Source organism: Rhincodon typus, chromosome 16, assembly GCF_021869965.1.
Source record: "Rhincodon typus isolate 14 chromosome 16, sRhiTyp1.1, whole genome shotgun sequence".
Taxonomy (NCBI): Eukaryota; Metazoa; Chordata; class Chondrichthyes; order Orectolobiformes; family Rhincodontidae; genus Rhincodon; species Rhincodon typus.
This window is the reverse complement of record NC_063347.1, coordinates 26474474-26496084: the sequence shown is the minus strand read 5'-3', so window position 1 is coordinate 26496084 and position 21611 is coordinate 26474474. Positions and strand designations below refer to the sequence as shown.

The 21611-nt window shown below is 40.4% G+C and overlaps 1 protein-coding gene across 1 annotated transcript in view; it reads right to left on the bottom strand.

Moving 5' to 3' along the window:
- The window catches only part of cacna1da (calcium channel, voltage-dependent, L type, alpha 1D subunit, a), a 504619-nt gene that overhangs the window by 162854 nt on the left and 320154 nt on the right, over positions 1 to 21611 (bottom strand). The window contains exons 28-29 of the mRNA XM_048606392.1: positions 17119 to 17277; positions 11006 to 11116 (exon numbers count right to left, since the gene is read on the bottom strand). Of these exons, the coding sequence (XP_048462349.1) occupies positions 11006 to 11116; positions 17119 to 17277 (270 nt within the window). The remainder of the gene's footprint in view (positions 1 to 11005; positions 11117 to 17118; positions 17278 to 21611) is intronic.

Here is a 21611-nt window from a genome sequence, read left to right as displayed (position 1 = left end):
CTGTTGTCGTGTCCCAACCTCTCAGCCAGAAGATTTGAGTTCAAGTCTAACCTGCCCCAGAGATGCAGAACGTGTCTGAACAGGGCTGATCAAAAATAATTAGAGATGGGCAGAGTGAAGATTTGCCCAATATGTTTTCTTTCTGTTAATTCACATAATGTGTGTTGCAGAAGTCTAAGTGCTAAATACTTTGAAAAAGGAGGAACAACAAAAATTGGAGATCATGGCCAACATATTCGAAGTCATAGCTGACATACTTTAAAGACTCAGTGCTGCCTAATGCAGCTTACATACGGTCAATTATCAGCCACCTGGAATTCCCCAGGAATAGTGCACAGAGTATGCATCTCAACAGAGATACAGTCTCAGATCTGCATATTTCCCAGAACCATATCTATATCCACAAAGCAAATCTGGACTGCAATCTCTGCACCTAATGTCTATGCCAGCATACTTTTAAATACCAACAAACTTCACTTGGATCAGTAACTAATAAGTTAATATTTGTATTACTGAAGTAGCAAATAAAGACAGATTTATATTTACTTAGAAGCTTATCACAATTCGCTCATCTCTCTTCACTCAAGACAAATTTCTTTGAACCACAATTAATTGTTGTTAATAAAAAGAATATATGGGACAGGAGTAGGCCATTTGACCTGTCTGCCATTCAGTAAGATCATGACTGAACTGCTTCTGTTTCAAATACAAATTTTCATTCCCGTCTATGCCTCATAGCCTTTGATGCCCCTGCCTAACAAGAATCCATCTACTCCACCTTAAGAGAATTCTTCAAGAATCTATCTACTCCATCTTAAGAAGATTGAATATCCTTGCCTCCACTACCTTTTGGAACAGAGTCCACTTTTAAAAGCAAGATCCTGCAAACATGGAGATTAATGACCATGTAATCGGTTTTCGGTACTGTTCATGGAGAAAATGTCCCAGTAGGATACTTGGAGACATACCCCTTTTTAAATTTTGCTAAGAAATATTTGGTATCTACTGATGTACTACAATATACAGATAGACATAAATTTAATATCTCATGCAAAGGATACCACTGCCGACAAACGTCTCTTATTATGGCAAGAAACACTGTATCGGTAGTGCACTGCCAGGCTAGATAATCCACTCAAGCCAAATTGCTAAGTGTTTGTTACACTCTCATCTCTTTGGGAAAAGGTTGCGCAAGTGATCCCTCCTTCCTTCTCCCATTATCCCAAGAATGGTATGATACCTGGTGAAGGGGGATGCGACTTATATAAATAATAAATAACTGAGCCAAAGAAGCAAGTGTTTGAAGAAGGGTAAGGGGTTGAACATATTGAATCTGTAATTTGGAGTTTAACTGATCCTATTAACCTTTCAAGGACAGGTGTGAAGTTTGTTTGCAGTGATTTTTGAAGTTAAAGTGATCTTTAACAGTTTAGTTATTTTGATTCCAGGGCTGTAACTGATTCATGTGGTGTAAATGTGCTATTGTTAAAGGAACTGAATGGACTAAACCTGCAAGATTGTGCTCAAGATAATAGGTAATAAATTAGTAAGTTTAAAGTTATTAAATTTATAGCGGACATACGGTATGGGCTGGTTGCTTGGAAACTGAGAAGTTGGAGGAAATGTGATTATTGTCTCGTGAGTCATGTGAGGGCTGGAGAACAGAGAACTAATTACGTAAGATGATCAAAAACTTGATGAGGCTGCCATGGGACAAGTGGCTAATTGCTAAAACTTGTGAAGGCAGCTAATCATTCTCCTTGAACTAGAAAGAATCAGTATTTGCCTAATAGGAGATCAGATATAAAACAGAGAATTCCTAATACTGTATTATGATTTATGTTACTTTGCATATTCTTCCCTAACTCCTACACGTAATAGAATCTAGACTTAAGCTTGGATTATAAATTGGAGGTGGGATCCTTAAAATAAATGGAAAAAAGGACTTGAAACTCTTACACAAGAGAGACTTAAACTACAGCTCTTTGAAATGTGAAAATAACCTTCTAATGTGTCTACATACTAAATGTCAATGGGAACTGATCAAGACATAAGGGCTCAAACTAATCATCCTCACATGGAGATTCATTATTGATTTCATACTTTCTGGTCTATGTATAATTTAGACTGACTATTCACATTGGATAATAGATTGAGAACTCTTCTTCCCAAAATTTGGCAGCTGAAAGGAAATTTATGTAAACTTCAGAAAAACTACCAGGCAGATGGATATTAAAAACAGCAGAATGGACACAATAGATTTGTTGATGCATGCATGTTTTGTAGATTAATAACAGACATATAAGAATCTAAAATGTTGGGTTACAAGCAAGCAGACAATCTACTGTGAATCCAAATCTGGCATAGATGATCAGAATGCTACATTTTGGTATGGCAAATCAGGGCAGGACACATACACTTAATGGTAAGGTCCTGGGGAGTGTTGCCGAACAAAGAAACCTTGGAGTGCAGGTTCATAGTTCCTCAAAAGTGGAGTTGCAGGTAAACAGGGCAGTGAAGGCAGCATTTGGTATGCTTGCCTTTATTGGTCACTGCATAGAGTATGGAAGTTGGGAGGTTGTGTTGCGGCCGTACAGAACTTTGGTCAGGCCACTTTTGGAATACTGTGTGCAATTCTGGTCTCCCTGCTATAGGAAAGATGTTGTGAAACTTGAAGAGTTCAGAAAAGATTTACAAGAATATTGGCAGGGTTGGAGGATTTGAGCTACATGGGGAGGCTGAATAGGGTGCTGCTATTTTCCCTGGAGTGGCAGAGGCTGAGGGGTGACCTTATAGAAGTTTATGAAATCATGAGGGGTATGGATAGGGTGAATAGGTCTTTTCCCCTGGGGAGTCCAAAACTAGAGGGCATCGATTTAAGGTGGGAGTGGAAAGATTTAAAAGGGACATAAGGGGCAGCTTTTTCACGCAGATGGTGGTGTATGTATGGAAGGAGTTGCCAGAGGAAGTGGCAAAGGTTGGTACAATTACAACATTTAAAAGGCATCTGGATGGGTATATGAATAGGAAGGGTTTAGAGGGATAGGGGCCAAATGCTGGCAAATAGGACTAGATTTAAATTAGGATATCTGGTCGGTATGGACAAGTTGGATGAATTAGTCTGAAAGGTCTGTTTCCATGCTGTACACCTTCTATGACTCTATAACCCATGCCTGAAACAAGTAGGGGGTCTATTTGCAGCAAAGTGATGGTGCTCACTGGTGCTCAGTTTGCATTCCAATAGGGCCTTCCTTCTAAACTTGGACAAAAACACTGAACTCAAATGGGTAAGGTGTGAGTAACTTCAAGGCAGCACTTGACCAAATGTAGCACCAAGGAACCGAAGGAAAACTGAAATCAATGGAAATCGGGTGTGGGGTATCTCTCCACCTGCTGGAGTCATTCCCATCACAGTTTGTTTGTGTTTGAGTATCCAATTCCTGGATACCTTCTATGGATGCACTTTAACATCTCTTTATTCCTTCACGATAATGACAATATTTCCATTGAACTATATGCCATCTTGGGCTATTTATTAATCTCTATATGTTTAATATGCTCTTATAACAACAAGTTTTTCTTCAATGTTTTCAGACATTTCTTCGATTGCTACCTTTTGGGAGTACTCCGAAAGTTGCAGTTGTTGGTATTTCACTTGAATTAAAGTTGCTTGTCTAGTACATTTAATGGCCTGGGTTATTCAGACAGTCATCATGCCAAAGTGAATAGGATTTGCATGTGGGGACACTGCAGATTCCCCTTTGCAGCAGACTCCAAACAAACTGCCCTGGAATTTTAATTTTTGACTAACCATTTTCTCCCAGCACCCTAACTTCACACTTACCTTATGGATATACAATTTCACAATAGCTGCCAAAGTCAGGACTTTAAGTTTCAGAAGTTTCATAACAGCTAACTGCTGTGAAAAGGGGGACATGTTTTGCCTTCCTCTCTCAGTTCTGTGCTGCAAAAGAACTGTCCGAACAGTTCTGTATTTCTGACAGAGCCACGAATCTTGTCGGAAATATGGAGTTATCCTCTTTTCTGGAAAAAAGGTTATGGCAAAGTGAGTGGGATTTCCACTCCTCAGAAAATCCAACCCATTATTTTTGCTGGAATTTTTTTTCCTTTATTCATTCACGGGATGAGGGTGTTGCTGGCCTGGCCAGCATTTATTGCCCATCCCTAACTGCCCTCAGGGATGCTCAGAGTCAACCACAATGCTGTGTGTCTGGAGTCACATGTAGGCCAGACCAGGAAAGGGTGGCAGTTTGGCTAAAAGACATTAGTGAACCAGATGGATTTTTCCCAAAGATTGGCAATGGATTTATGGCCATCATTGAATTCAATAAATATCTGGAATTAACAATCTAGATTCCACCATCTGCCACGGCGGGATTTGAACACAGGTCCCCAGAACGCTACGTGGGTCTCTGGATTAACACTCCAGTGATGAGACCACTAGGCCATCGTGCCCCGGCCTCCTCAAATTAATAACTTTGAGAGCGTAATAACCTGTTGTTTCACATTGTTGTAGCATCCTCTACTTTCTTCATCAGGAGTGCTGCTATTGATAGCACGTCTTCACTGTACATTTGCTTCCCTTGCTTTACGTTGTACCCAGGCGGTATCTCTGTAACAACTGATGATACTCTATAATGGAAAATGCTTCCAATACTCAGTAGGCCACAGCATCTGTGCAGTAACATCCTCTGACAATGCTTTGCAGCAGACAGCAGCGACTTGACAAAAAGGCTTTGAAGTAGCCTTTTATCTCTTCCACATATGTATTGACAAAAATGTTCAGAATCAGTAATTAGCCAGGCATTCTTTCTTGACCCAAATCATAGAATTGTTCTATTTGCGTTGATGCCCTGGAAACAAATACAACTGGTTGCCCCAAATCAAATCTCACTGGTGTCACATTATGGGGCGATACAGGACCTTGTCATTGACTTTAGTTGCCTTGTCTGGTTCAGCTCCAGGTTCATCTGGTGAACTCGGTCTAGCAGTTGCACTAAATTTTGATTGCGGTCAGCAATGACTTCTTCCATTGCATCACCACATCAATGAACTAGCAAATCATCCACTATAATTTCACTCCAGCAACATCACTTGTCTGTATTGATATTTCTCAGGAGTCAAACGGCATACACAACCATCTGTATCCCCTTAAGGGCAGCCAGAATGTACTTAGAAAGCTAATACTTTAATCTAGTTGAATTTGACAGTAGTCATCCTTTGCATCTAGGGTAGTGAAGATTTTTGCCTTGCAAATAGTGGCAAAATGCCTTCAATGGTTGGCATGGAATGATGAGATTTCTTCAGACATCCATTTAGATCGCTTGGATCAATTCACAGTCTCAGCTCCTCCAGAATGTTTCACTGCTACGAAGCTGCTAATCCATTCTGCATAGGTTGTCACTTTTTAACTACTTTCTTCGATCCTTTCTGTCAGGCTGGTTTTGAAGGCAGCTGAAACTTTCCTCAAATGCGAATAGGTCTCAAATGCTCACCTACTTCAAGATTATACTTTCCTGGGAAACATCGAAAACCTATAAACACTCTGCTGTACTCCTCCCGGATCTGTTCCACGATCAATGGCTAAGTGTGCTGCAACACACTGCAAATATTTTTTGGCACATTGAGGGTTACCATTCCAAGCCTTAGACCTGCTCAGCCTGAGATGATTGGCATTTGCCTGCTATGACCTGCAATTCCAGATTTCCTTCATATTACTGCATTGGGCTTACAGAGTAATGTATCCTCTCAACATCTTTCCATCATAAAACTTCAACCTTACCTTTCACGACTTCATTTTTGGTTGATACGTTGCGTCACTTTGCAAAGGTCTGTGATGTGGCATGACAAACTGGTATCTGATTTTCTGTCAGTATCTGTGCTTTTTTTATTACAGCTCTTCAACAATCAATCTTGGCTTCAATTCTGACACCACAAGGCAGTAGATCAGAATTCAGTGTTTGTTGAAGTGCTTCTAATTGGCTGATGCAGTGTGTGACTCATGGTAAAGGTCACATGACTATGGCAAACCAGGAGAGACAGATGGACAATTTTTTATTCAATTATAGAATGTTAGCACCATTGGCTGGCCAGCATTCATTGCCCATCCCTAGTTACCCTTGAAAAGGTGGCGGTGAGCTGCCTTCTTGAACTGCAACAGTCCTTGTGCTGCAGGGAAACCAATAATGCCCATGGGAGGGAATTCCAAGATTCTGGCACAGCAACATATTTCCAAATCAGGATGGTGAGTGGTTTGGGGGGGAAATTGCAGGTGATGATGTTCCCTTGTATCTGCTGCCCTTGTCTTTCCAGAAGGAAGTGGTCGTGGGTTTGAAAGTTGTTGATTCAGATGAATTTCTGAAGTTCACCTTGTAGAAATTACATACGGCTGCTACTGAGCATTAGTGATGGATGGAGTAGATGTTTGTGTATTTGGTGCCAATCAAGCCGGCCACTTTGTCCTGGATGGTGTCAAGCTTCTTGAGTGTTCTTGGAGCTGCACTCATCCAAGCAAGTGGCAAGTATTTCTTCATATTCCCGTGTCTTGTAAATGGTGGACAGGCTTTGGAAAGTCAGGAGGTGCATTACTTGCCACAGTATTCCTAGCTTCTGACATACTCTTGCAGTCACTGTGTTATGTGATGAACCTAGTTGAGTTCCTGCTCAATGGTAAGCCTCAGAATGTTGATAGCGGAGGATTCAGTGATGTGCCGTGATTGTTTTCAATCCAAACAAGGCCAGAGTAAGGTTGTAGACAACCTCAACCACAACCAGGGCTACAAATCTTCTCGAAAACTTTAAAGGCCAGAGTAAACTTCTAAACGTCTTCATTATGTGATAATGTACTTGGACACGCACTCATTCCCCTCTCCTTACACTGCTGAACATGTTTTAGAATGTAGCAAATTTGACAACAACAGCACCATTGACAATAAGACATAAGAGCAGAGTTAGGCCTTTTGGTCCATCAAGTCTTCCCTGCCTTTTAATCATGGCAGATGGGTTTCTCAACTCCATTCTCCTGCCTTCTCCCTGTAAGCCTTGATTCCCTTACTAATCAAGAACTTTTCGATCTCTGTCTTAAGTACACTCAATAACTTGGCTTCCATTGTCCTCTATGGCAATGAGTGTCACAGATTGATCACCCTCTGGCTGAAGAAATTTCTCCTTATCTCAGTTCTAACAAGGCTGTGCTCTTGGATCCTAGTCTCTCCTACTAATGGAAACATCTTCTCCACGTCAACTCTATCCAGGCCTCACAATATTCTCTAACTTTGAATCAGATCCCACCCCCCTCCCCCTAACCTCATGCTTCTAAATTCCATCAAGCACAGACCTAGAGGCCTCAAATGACAAACTCTTCATCCCTGGTATTATTGTTGTTAACCTGATGAAGATGTAGACCCAACTGTATCAGTGACATGGCAATTCCTGAATCATTGGGTTGAATTTTAATATGCAGGACATGTGGGGGCGAGGGAAAATGGACAGTATGTCAGATAGCTGTATCTATCCCGCATCTAGCTGTCGTGTTTTGAGCTGTATGTCAATAACCCCTTCTGGAGAGATGAGTGGTAAGTTTTAATTTATTAATGGGTCAATTGCAGTGACAATAACATGGGAGGGATTAGCACGTTTTGAAGTTAGTACAGTAACCTCTGAGAACTGATATCTTTGTTGCCAAAACAGATCACACTGTGAGAAACAGCACCTCCCACATGGAGAAAGACAGTAATTCTCAGAGGTAACTAGATAAGAATCTCACTTATTTTGAGCACCAATCTTGCTTAAATGACTCCTGAACGAACTGAAATACAAATGTTTCAGTGTAATAGCAAGGTGTGACATACAGGCATGAGAGTAATATTGCTCCATGAAAATGTATAATACAACTACATATTACCCATTGACATCACATACATATGAGTAGTGCAGACCATATGCAAAGTTTTAGATATATTTCTAATTAATAACTGAAATGATTTTGACTATTCCACGGCTGTTTAATTAATTCATAATATTGAACAATTGAAAAACATTTTTTAATGGAAATCAGCAGTAAATGGTATGCAAATCAAGTTTACAAATTTCATCTTCCAAAATATCACAGAATTGCTATGATACAGAAGAAAGCCGGTCAACCCATCATATCTGCATCTCTTACAAAATATTGGCTTATGTAGTAGAAGTAATGTGCAAATTCTTATTTTCACCACTCGAATTCATGAAATTCATAGTTTATACTTGAATACCATAATTATATGACAAGAGGAATTCCAACAATAACTGCACAATATTTACTTTCAAGGGCAAGGTGGGAAATAGGGCAAATTTATGTTTTCTGGGCTCTATGTACATCTTTTACACAATTTCTTTTCTGAAAGCGTGTGACAGAAATACTACAATCCCATCTGAGTATTCTGTATTATTTGATGATAGCTTCGAACATCGGCTGAATGCAGACAGAACAAACATATGATTTTACAGTTTGCTCTAAAAATGACAGCATTTTATATAAGGAAATCAGCAGGTGTGATTCTGTCCCGAGACACTTGGCCATGAAATGGATAAAATCATCCGTTTAAAAGTGAATACTTGCTAGGATTTCCAGTTTGATTCATGAATCACAAGACACCAGGTTATAGTCCAACAGGTTTACTTGAAAACACAAGCTTCTGGAGTCTTACTCTAACACTTGTTATCTCAGATTCTCCAGCATCTGCAGTTCCTACTATCCCTTTCAAATAAACCTGTTGGACTATAACCTGGTGTCATGTGATTTCTGACCTTGTCCACCCCAGTCCAACACCAGCACCTCCACATCAGTTTGACTCATGGACATATTTTCAGCATCTTTTGCATTACATTTATATAGCGTTAATCGTTCTATATTATGCTTCTACTATAAATGGTAACATTCAGAGTAAACTTATTCAACAATGCTCTTGATAAGGATTTTATTGTTATTCAAGAGATAGAACGAACAATTATGTATTACTACAGAGGTTAAAAAAAGATTCTGGCCTGGAATTTCCTGGAATGGCACATTTACCATAAAAGCCATAATAGTACAGCACTGTGTGACATAAGTGGAGAAATTACCTAAAGATTTGATGAAGGACTTGTTATACCAGTACAGCCTGTGAAGTGATAATTCAGAACCATGCAGATAAAATAATCCCCTAACGTGAAAAGTTAAATAGTTAAAAAGACGTGCATACCTCCGACTAGGATAATTAATGGTAACACTCTCAGAGAAGAAATGCTTTGAGCATCAGCTTTTCAACTGCCCTTCACCAATTGCCATGGTAGGATTCAAACATGTCCTCAATACTATATTTGAGGTCTCTGGATTACTAGACCACTATGCCACCATCTCCCCAGATGATGGGACAAAATTGTGATTATAAACCTGCATCAAAATCAGGGTATTTAACTCCTGACACGTATACAAATTTTCCTTCCTTTAATGCAAAACATCCACCCCCTCCATACCCAAGAATTTAACCAGAAAGAGTGACAAGGAAGCAGTCAAAAGACATCTGGATACTTCCTAATAAGGCATTTCAAACACTGTGCTCTCAGTTAGTGTACAAGATCTAGACATTGACACTGGTCAATTTCTGTTTCAAGTTAGCCAGCATCTTCCAAGATGGAACATCAACTTAAATATGTATAGTTTTTTAAATTTTATTAAGAATAAGTGTTATTAAGTTGGTCCAACAGTCAAAGCCAAGCAAAGGCTTGTTGAAGATCTTCAAGAAAAATATTCACTCTCTTCATTCAATAAAAATCACACCACTGCTAGATCATGAACATTGTTCTTGTTCAGCCGAAGTGGCAGTGGCAATCAAATCAGTCGTGATGCAGAAATTTTGGATATCAACCTTGATTTTGTTAGGATGGTTAAATATGCCCTTTAGTGTGCTCCGTTTTGCTGACCAGAATAGGACAGGACAGAAGGACACAGGATCCCCGGAAATTTTGGCATGACATAGGTAATGGCTTGAAGCATAGTGTCTTGTAATATCTGCACCATAGTCATCAATACAACATTGGCTTTCAGGATTTTCCAAGATGACGTGCTGTAGAAAAAAAGTCTCCAGCACAAATTTAAAACAGAAAGTATAAGAAAATTAGGCTTATACATAGCTATGTGTTTTTACTACTGTGTCTTTCTCAGTGTTTTCATATCAAATATTGATTTCCAAATTGTTTTGGTGGATAGGATTACATCAACTTAAATCTCAAACTGGAAATCCAGACAATAATTCCTAGTAATTGTGTGAGATTGATAATAGCCACAATTTTTTGCCTGCATTCAAAGACCATTTTCGTATAAATAACAATAAAACCTGGATAACCTAATTGCTTCAAAGTCTATTTATTCTTAGAGATGGTATGCCCAAAATACTAAAATCTGTCTTAGGTGGCTCTGCACACCATCAGCAAAAGCAATGGGAAAGCAAAAATGAGATGTGGAAAGGCAAGTTATTGCTCCTTCATATCTTTGCATTAATATTCATCAAATAGGAAATCCTGTCATATACGTGTTTTTAGCTGCTGTCACTAGACAAAGGCATTAACAGGTTACGTAGAACCAGGCAGTGGTCCAAGTATCGGTCTTTAATTAGAAATAGTAAAATAAATTCAACAATTCTCCGATTGGCTGTAGACATAGCTTTGAAAATAAAAGCACCCGATAAATCTGCTATCAAACATATTGTAAATTGGATTATTTTCAAATGAATTTTTGTGTCTTGTAGATTTCATGTCTGTCTTTGATTGTGAAAATGTTGCCTATATGTATGACTGCATATCACTCTTATGCTCACACTTGCTCAAAATTAAATTGAAAATCCATCTCTACATTACCTCCCAAGAAAATACAAACATGTACAAAATAATACAGTTTAGAGTGTATCTACTGATATAGATCTCTGGTACTTTTCATATAACATATTAGAATATAAAAGGTGCTTACCATCGGCTTAAAAGCTATAAGCTTCAAAACCATCTCAACAGTAAACACTGCAGTGAAGACCATGTTGAGGATATCCATTGTGTAGTTGAAAAATGGAGATTGTTCATAGTGCTAAAAATAGAGACAACAATGCTTCACATGATTACAAAATTACATGCCATTCTTGTCTGTTTATGGTTTGCACTGTGGACTACATTCTTCATAATAAAACAATTCTGGTGCAGGCTTTATCTGCGGTGTATGATGGTTGGGTATTTTTTCTTCTCAATCTTGCATGTCCTACTTAGCCAACATGGTAGATTACTTTTTCAGGATTCCTCCCAAGACACCTAAAACCAGGGCTTAAGCCTTACTTCACATCCACTGTAAGAAATTAGGAGGAGTTAGATCTACTCCAATCATCTTTTTCTAAGCATAGTTGCACCTGTCACCATTTTTTAAAAAGGTTCAATCCCAAAAAATTCTGACTTGTGTGACAGAATTGACATCACTGCAACTTTCAAGTCAGAAATTATTCTCTTCTTCAATCTAATTTGAATGTCTCTCATACTGTCCAGTTGCTGGACTGTGGTTTATTGAAATTGTATCCTAGGTTTAAGGTGGGAGTGGAAAGATTTAAAAGCGACATAAGGGGCAACTTTTTTGTGCAGAGGGTGGTGCATGTATGGAATGAGTTGCCAGTGGAAGTGTTGGAGGTTGCTACAATTACAATATTTAAAAGACATCTGGATGGGTATATGATTAGGTTGGGTTTAGAGGGATATGGGCCAAATGCTGACAAATAGGACTAGATTTATTTAGGATATCTGGTGAGCATGGACAAGATGGACTAAAGGGTCTGTTTCCGTTCTATATATCTCAATGACTCTATAAGAGTCCAAGGCAAGAATTCTCTGAGCAAGTGTCATACAATTTTTATGATTGTTTCTCCTCTTATCACAACTTTGCTTAAATATATATTTAAGCATTGTCTTAAATAATATCCATCGATTAAGAATGCTATTTGTAAAGAAAATCATAATACATAAAATACCACCACCTAAAAAGAAAACATGTACCACTTCAGGATTGCCTTGGCTTTCAAAATCAAAAGACTGTATTGCTTAATATAAAGCAGTAATCAATATTAGGCCACAGAACTAATAAAATATCACTAAACAATGTTCAGACTGTGAACCTTGGTTTCTGAGTGCTGAGCATTGTGTCACTATGAATGTCATTTAGTTTCTAAAATGAGGATGCACGCACATACAGTTCTGCTGCAAGCTGTGCTGGTTACCATTTTGGATAGATGTTAGTATTATATAGGGACAGTCTGCCAGAAGAATGTAGAGCAGGCAGATTTCAATGTCAGTCAGCATGTAATAAGGTTTTGACATCATTGTGCTATTTTGCAACTCTTCAAGGTAACATCCTGCATGGTTAAAAATGCATTCAGCAGCAAGAAAGCATCCCTGCCAATGTAAATTAAAGGGATTAGAGATTACTTTCAGAATAGTTGCTGATTGAGATACACCAGCTATCGCTGTGACTGTATAAATGTTAAATGGTGTCTAAAACATTCTGAAGTTGATAAAGTCGACAGGGAGTGAATAGGTATTTGCTGAAGACCTTTATCCTGATTTCAAAAATTAACCACTTGATCTCAGTCAAGGGTATCATAGAATACATTCACTTTGGACTATACTAAAACAGGGAGAATAATCAATTGTGACACAAAGCAGGACATTCTGTTGGAAGAGGGAGGAGAAGGGAGAAGGATGCTCAGCAGATGTTCACAAATACCATGAGTATTCATGGAGCAATTCACTCCTTGAACCTTAGCGAAGAACAGTATGTCAGATGTCTCTACTTCACAAAACTTATCTCTAAAATCATCAAACTTCTGCAGCTCAACCACAACTTAAGAGTAGACAAAGTCAGAAATCACATAACACCAGGTTATAGTCCAACAGGTTTATTTGAAATCATACACTTTCTGAGCACTGCTCCTTCGTCAGGTGCAGTGAAAGAGGGCACACAGACACAGAGTTTATAGAAAGAGAGGTCAAAGAATCATGCTATTGGTGTGAATGGAGTGAACAAACATAAAATGGCTGATGGAGAACTCTGTGAGAAAGAAGACAAATGTTTTGATTGATTGAGATGCAAATTTTACAGAATCTGTTTCAAGTCACTGTCCTGAGATAATTAAAGGTTTTATTAGTGTCTGCCTAACTTTCCAAACTTCAATCAGGCAGAGATACAAAAGGTGACATCTCAGCTCAGACAATGAATTGTAGGTGTGAGGTCTCGTTCAGAATCTGTGACTGACTTTTAACCTGGAATCAGGCTGGTTTTATTCCAAAAGCAGGAATTTATAAAATGCCACACTGATATTGTGTGTTTTTTGAACAAAATAGAATGTATCTACAAATGGACAAACATCTTGGATGAAATGATTCACCCACAGATGTGTGTGTGTGCGCGCGCGCGTATGCATGAGAGAGCGAGAGCTTAAGAGACAGAGCGAGAGAGCGCAAGCGAGGTGATGCTGTCATAACAGGACAGTAAGGAAGGTTTTACAAATACAGAACACTGTAGCGCAATATGAACCCAAGATCACAGTTGAGGCCGTCTTCACGGGTACGGAACTTAGGTATCATTCTCTGCTTGGCAATTCTGCCTTGTTGTGTATTGCAAAGTCCGCCTTGGAGGATGTTTACTCGAAGATCGGAGGCTCTGGGGCCTTGACCACTGAAGTGTTCCCTGACTGGGAGGGAACACTCCTGCCTGGTGATTGTTGCATGGTGTCCATTCATCCATTTTCGTAGCGTCTGCATGGTCTGGCCAATATACCATGCCTCGGGGTATCCCTGGCTGCAGCGGATGAGATAGACATTGAACCAGTCACATGAGTATCTGCTATGTACATGGTGATGGTGTTAAATGTCGATAATCTGACATGCCTTGCAGTGGTTGCCATAGCAGGGTTGTGTGGTGTTATGGTCAATGTTGTCCTGAAGGCTGGGTAGTTTGCTGCGAACAATGGTCTGTTTAAGGTTCGGCCATTTTTTGAAGGTGAGAAGTGGAGGCATAGGGAATACCTTGGTAAGGTGCCCATCGTCATCGATGACATGTTGAAGGCTGCAAAGACCAAGGTGTAGTTTCTCCGCTCCAGGGAAGTATTGGACAATGAAGGGTACTCTATTGGTTGTATCCTGTCTTCTGAGGAGGTCGCTGTGGTTTTTTTGCTGCAGCATGTTAGAATGGCAATCAATAAGCCGAGCATCATATCCCATTCTTATGAGGGCATTCCTCAACCCTTCAGGTGTCCATCGCATTCCCCCTCATCTGATCAGATCCTGTGTATGCACAGGGCTTGTCCTTCGGGGATGGTGTTTTTAATACGTTTAGGGTAAAGGTAGAGAAGTGCAGCATTGTGAGGTTATCTGTGGGCTTGCAGCAGAGTGAGGTACTGAGGTGTCTGTCCCTGATGGAGATGCATATGTTCAAGAATGAGACTAATTCTAAAGAGTAGTCCAAGGTAAATCTGATGGCGGGATGAAACTTGTTGATATTGCTATGTAGTTCTTTCAGTGATTCCTCACCATGAGTCCAAAGGAAGAAAATGTCATCAATGTATCTAGTATATAGCGTTGGTTGGAGGTCCTATGCAGCAAAGAAGTCTTGCTTGAACTTGAAAGTGTTGGCATATTGGGGTGCAAATTTGCACCCCATGACTGTTCCATACGTCTGGATGAAGAACCGGTTGTCAATGGTGAAGATGTTGTGGTCGAGGATGAAGCGGATGAGTTGTAGGATGGCGTCTGGAAATTGGCATTTGGCCATATTAAGTACTGAGGCTGTTGCAGCGATGCTGTCATAATGGGGGTGCTGGTGTGGAGTGTCAAAACTTCCATTGTGACGAGGAATATTCTTGGTTCGACTGGTCCATGTTTCTGGTCTGAGTTTGTGTAAAAAATCCATTGTATCGCAATTGAAGCTGGGGGTTCCTTGTACAGTGGGTTTCAAGATGCCCACAACATAGCCAGAGAAATTCTCACACAGGGTCCCACTGCCTGATACGATGGGATGTCCAGGTATGTTGCTTTCTGCATCTTCGGAAGGCAGTAGAAGTCCCCTATGCGAGAGGTACATGGGATGAGACTGCATAGGATCAAAAGTCTTGATCAGTCTGTTGAGTTCACAGGTGTGTTCTTTGGTCAGAATGGCAGATTGTTGTCTGTACTGTTCCCTGCTGTTCAGTTTTCAGTCCTTTCTATCAGAGTTCTCCATCAGCCATTTTATGTTTGCCCACTCCACTCACACAAGTTGTATGATCCTTTGATCTCTCTGTCTATAAACTGTGTCTATGTGCTCCCTCTCACTGCACCTGATGAAGAAGTAGCACTCCGAAAGCTTGTGATTTCAAATAAACCCGTTAAACTATAACCTGGTGTTGTGTGATTTTTGACTTTATCCACTCCAGACCAACACCAGCCCTCCACATCATGGCTACCATTGGTAACTAAAGAGTAGGGCAAAGATGGCATTGCCTCTGACTGCGGTGATAAGTGTTTTAAGTGTAGAGCTCGGCTGGAGCAGGTGAAATTTGTAGCATCTCCCTGCATGTCACGCATTGCATCATAAGGTAGGTCACTGAGACTATAACCTTCCAGAAAGGAGCAGACACAACATGCACAGCTTCATAGCTGCAGGCTTCCCCATGCAGGGCACTATTGTTTACACACAAGACACCTTGCAGGTGCAGTATGTAAATCCTAAGATACATCAGGCTCCGAAATTAATAAGGGCAGAAGGCATACTATTCCCTCAATAACCAGCACGCAACTATGAACAGCATATCATGCAGATATTGCCAAGTAACCTGGCCAGTCATGATACGGCAGGCCATTGTGTCATCATCATTTTGAAATGTTACTTCTATTTGTCTCTCCATGGATGCTGCCAAATCTACTAAGTTTCTCCAGCATTTTTTCTACTCGAGAATTCCAGCATCTACAGTATGTTATGTTTATTTCAGTGTACAATTCTTAGGTAATGGAACGAAGTAAAGAACAAGGATAAGGATATCATGAGGGTTGTGGTTAAAACAAGAGTTACATGCAGTTACATGCTACCATCATCAGCTGCTTGCAAATCAGAAGGGGAGGAAGTAAAATGTGTGAAAGAGGATTGGATAGGAGGATTCTATCATTTTCAATAGTTTCAACCTTCCTGTTGGCTACAACCTCATCTTCTGCAGCTGCGCCCATCTCTCACCTGTCAGATCCCATTGCCTCTGGTTAAGCAATACCTTGTCTTGCAAGCATGGAGGAGTGTCAATGAGTGCTGTTGATTAAGATTGCTGCTAGGTAAATGATGGGATCATTGAGCATGGAACAAGTGTATGAAGCTGATGGTGCAGCTGGTGGGAAATGACATTTGAAGATATTAATTGACCTTAATTACTCATGTGAGGTCAGTGGACTTTTAGCAGCACTGTGTTCAGGTTCAAGGGGCTATTTGGTCCAACTCCCTTCATTTGTCTGAAGAACCTCCTGACTCAAATGTGGATAGATAACATCCTCTCTTCCTCCTCTCGACCTCCTGCAGCATGGCCTCAAGTGCAGAGCACAGCATCATAAAATCTTAGAGTCTGCCCTCATGCCATGGGCCAGGCAATTAGGAGTTTCCTACATCAAACTCAATTTTAGAAAGACCTCCAGCACCTGGTCCAGTCACAAAGCACCTTCCCTTTAATTATTGCAGACTGCTTTTAATTTGTACTGTTCTCTCACAATTCCGTACCCCTATGTAGCTATACAGCCACTCAACAACACAATTAATACTGGCTATGCGCTATAATCATTTAATTTAGTAGGCAGTACAAAGACTTGTGCATTTTTGTTAGAAGCAATGGCCATGAGATGATGCTGCATCATGATCTCAGCATCCATTTTTGGGGTCTGACCAGTTTCCTGGGCCATATCTTTAAATTAATTACACAAACAATACTAAATATTTTCTTAACTGTAATTTATAAATAAATATATTTTCAAAAATCTGAATAAATTAGGACTATTAATCTAATATCTAGCTTTAGTAGTATGTTTTTGCATTCTTCCTACCTGTACAGCCAAGCAAAGCGTGTTCAACATGATGAGGACAAACATGATGTATTCAAACCCAGTTGAGTTTACCACATACCAAAATTTGTACTGGTAGGGGTTCTTTGGGATGTATCTGCGAAGCGGCCTGGCCTTCAGAGCATATTCTACACACTGCCTCTACAGAAACAAAAGAAGGTTTCCAGTGATCAACTAGTATGGCTTGTCCATCATACTTAAGAATCCACAAACTAAGAATATTTTCTAAGTAGCCTATTATATCTTAATAAAAATAATGAATAAAGTATCATCAACTGGTGTTCATTTCCATGGCCTCAAAAAATATTGGAAGTAAAAATGGTCTTCATCAACAGCACAAAATAGGCAGTGTGAATGACTGATTTTGCAGCCATGTTTAAAATTGTTGTCAATTCACCATTGTTCACTTAAGTGCTATATGCACAATTTTACCCCATTCACTTCAATGGATCTCAACAAACATGACACATCAGCTTCTACATTGCTTCCATTTCAGCAAACATCAACCTCATATCGAAACCCGAGCAATTTTATAGCCCCAACAACTCTGTAAAAATCAAACTCAATTTTCACACTTTGATAAGGAGTCTCTTGCCATCAAATATTTCACTCCTTTAGTATATATGTATGCCGATACTGGAAGTTGTGTGAATAAGTGTGTGTGAATTGTTGTCATTTTATTCAATTGAATGTTCAGTCAGATTATCTAGGCTGCAGCAGTCTATTTCATATTCATTGTCCCATCACATGAATGATAAAAATGATGTATCAACTTATAGTTTGTGTCACACTGTCTCTCTCTAAACAACACTTTGAATTAATGCAATACATTTAATGTAGAAGTATGTCTCAAGGTATTTCATAAATAAAAAAATCATCCAATTATGGCAAGACAAAATGACAGAAAGACCAGGAACGCAAATTCACATGGGGCAAATAAATTTAACTATCAGGATATACATTACACAACAATGTCTTATTTACTCCTCCCAGTTTACCCCAGCGGTCAAAGTTAAAATCTTGCCCCTCATTTTATGCTTTGCAATAAAATGCTGTTTCATTTACATTTTTAAATACATCTGATCAGTAAATATCAGTTAACACTATTGATATACAGTACATGGGATTTTTCAAACAAATCAATATAGGTTTGATTATTTAGTGCTATGATCCAATGTTGTTACACTCCTGATGTTTGCAAATTCAATGATGAAATAAATGGCTTTAAGAAGGTAGGGTGTAAAATTGCTGGGTAAGTAAAATTAACAAGAAGATTCATTCTACAGAATGAAATGCATTTCTGTAATTGATGGGAACCTATGGAGATATTTGCATCTCATAATGGTTATTTTGAGAAGCAGAGTTAATACAGGAAAATGAATAGTACAAGATAAAAAGTAAACACACTGAAATAACTGTACACAGGCTGGTAACTTGCCAGTGAGTCACCCTGCATTTGCTTGTGCACAGTACACTGGCTGGGGCCAGCCAACTGAGAGTCAGTCCCCTGAACTAAGGAGATTCCAAATCCCCTGTTTATATGGGTCAGCCAGGGCTTCCTGGTTGGGGTTGTTTACCTGGGCCAATCAAGGATCTCGTAGTCAACAAGATCCACCTGGTTACAATCATTACATCCCGATTCCCTCACCACGTCCGGGGATGTGGGCCTGGTCTTTCTCATAACTTTTCCTGAGACATTTTCATCCCAAGTCCAGTTCCTTGGATTCAGACTGACACAGACGGCATATACCAGACCATACCTGTCTCTTCTATCCGGAGCATCTCAGGAGAGTTTCCTCCTCTTCTTCCGGCGGTAGCAGCATCAAGGGGGCATCCATCTCGGATTCCTAGGTTTCCTCAACATTAGATGGAGGGGCATAACCTACGGTTTCTGACAGGTCTTCGGGCTGTTCTGAGGGCCCAGGTATGTTTTGCTCTTGCCCTGTTTGAGAGGTTACAGTTTTCAAGTGATCCACGTTTGTTCAGGACTGTCTCACTTACCCAAAATTTGTAAGTCATGGGACTTGACCTTCCATCAACCTCACCTCGTATACATACAGGGCGATTCCCATGGTTCCGGCACCCCTGAATTAAATTGTCTCTCTTGCTTAGAGGAACCGTGTGGCCGGTGTTGGCTTTCCTGCTGCTGTTTCACCCTAACCCTGTGTCTGGAAATATCAGGTTTAACCTGGTGCAAGTCTTCTCCCCCTCAGGAACTCTGCTGGAGCTATCCCTGTTGTTGCGTGCAGGGTAGTCTGATAATTGAACAGAAACTGGGACAGTTTGGTATTGAATAACACTGTAGACTGCTTCTTGAAGCCTGCCTTCATGCTTGGACCGTTCTTTCTGCGAGACCATGAGATGATGTATGGTATGGAGCTGTCCTTAAGTGCCAGATGCCATTCCACTTCAGGAAATACTCAAATTCCCGACTGGTAAATAACATCCCATTGTCTGTGACCAATACTTCTGGGAGACTGTGTATCGTGAACAATGCTCGCAACTTCTCAATCGTCTTCCCTGAGTTTGCTGAATGAACTTTATGCACGTCCAACCACTTTGACCAGGAGCATTCAGCCATGAAACTACGATGTGGCGGCCATTACAGAAACTTGGGTAACTCGGGGACAGGAATGGTTGTTGGAAGTTCTTGGATTTAGATGCTTTAAAAAGAAATAGGGATGGTGGTAAAAGAGGCAGGGGAGTGGCATTGCTAACGAGGGCGAGTATAGCAGCTACTGAAAGGCAGTTCGAGAATGATATGTCTACAGAGTCAGTTTGGGTTGAGGTCAGGAACAAGAAAGGAGCAGTCACATTGTTGGGTTTTTTTTTAAACAGACCCCCTAATAGTTGCAGAGAAGTGGAGGAGCGGATTGGGAGGCAGATACTGGAAAGGTGCAGAAGTCACAGGGTTGTAGTCATGGGTCACTTCAACTTTCCAAATATTGATTGGAAACATTTTAGTTGTAATAGTTTAGATGGAGCGGATTTTGTCGAGTGTTTTCAGGAAGGATTCCTGACACAGTACATAGATAGACCAACACGAGGAGAGGCCACTTTGGATTTGGTGCTTGGCAATGAACCGGGCCAAGTGTTGGACCTGTTGGTAGGAGAACATTTTGGCGGTAGCGATCATAACTCTGTTACTTTTACAATTGTCATGGAAAAGGATAGGTACATACACAGGGTAAGGTTTATAATTGGAGGAAGGGTAATTACAATTCTGTTAGGCAAGAACTGAGTAACATAAAATGGGAACAGATACTGTCAGGGAAGAGCACTATTGAAATGTGGAGATTGTTTAAGGAATGCATACTGCATGTGCTCGATATATTTGTCCCTAGCAGCCTTGGTTCTCAAGAGAGGTCGAACGACTGGTTAAGAGGAAGAAGGATGCTTATATAAGGTTTAGGAAACAAGGATCGGAAAAGGCTCTAGAGGGATACAAGTTAGCCAGGACACTTAGGAGAGCTATAAGGGGGCATGAGAAAACCTTGGCAGCTAGGATCAGGGAAAACTCCAAGGCTTTTTGCACGTACGTGAGGAATAACAGAATGACCAGAGAAAGAGTAGGGCCGATTGTAAAGGGAATTTGTGCACGGAGCCTAAAGAGATAGGAGAGGTCCTTAATGAATACTTTTCTTCGGTATTCACAACTGAGAGGGACCTAGTTGTAGAGGAGGACAGTGTGAAACAGGCTGGTAGGCTAGAGGAGGTCAATGTTAGTAAGGAAGATGTACAAGGAATTTTGAGGAACTTGAAGATAGATAAGTCCCGCGGGCCTGATGGGATTTATCCAAGTATTCTATGGGAAGCGAGGGAAGAGATTGCAGGGCCTTTGGCGATGATCTTTTCGTCCTCACTGTCCACGGGTATCGTGCCGGAAGATTGGAGAGAGGCAAACGTCATTCCCTTGTTCAAAAAAAGGGAATAGGGATAATCCCGGAAATTACAGGCCAGTTAGTCTTACGTCAGTGATAGGCAAATTATTGGAAAGGACTCTGAGAGATAGGATTTATGATCACTTGGAAAGGCACAGCTTGATTCGTGATAGTCAGCATGGATTTGTGAGGGGTAGATCATGCCTCACAAACCTTACTGAATTCTTTGAAGAGGTGACCAAACACGTAGATGAAGGAAGAGCAGTGGATGTGGTATACATGGATTTAAGTAAGCTGCTTGATAAGGTTCCTCATGGTAGGCTCATGCAGAAGGTAAGAAGGCATGGAACAGGGGGAAATGTGGCAGATTGGATTCAGAATTGGCTGACCCTTAGAAGACAGAGGGTGTTAGTGGACGGAAAATATTCAACATGGTGCTCAGTTACAAGTGGTGTACCACAAGGTTCTGTTCTGGGTCCTCTTCTACTTGTGATTTTTGTAAATGATTTAGTTGTAGGAGTGGAAGAGTGGATTAGTAAGTTGGCGGATGATACGAAGGTGGGTCGAGTTGTGGATAGTGCGGAGGGCTGTTTT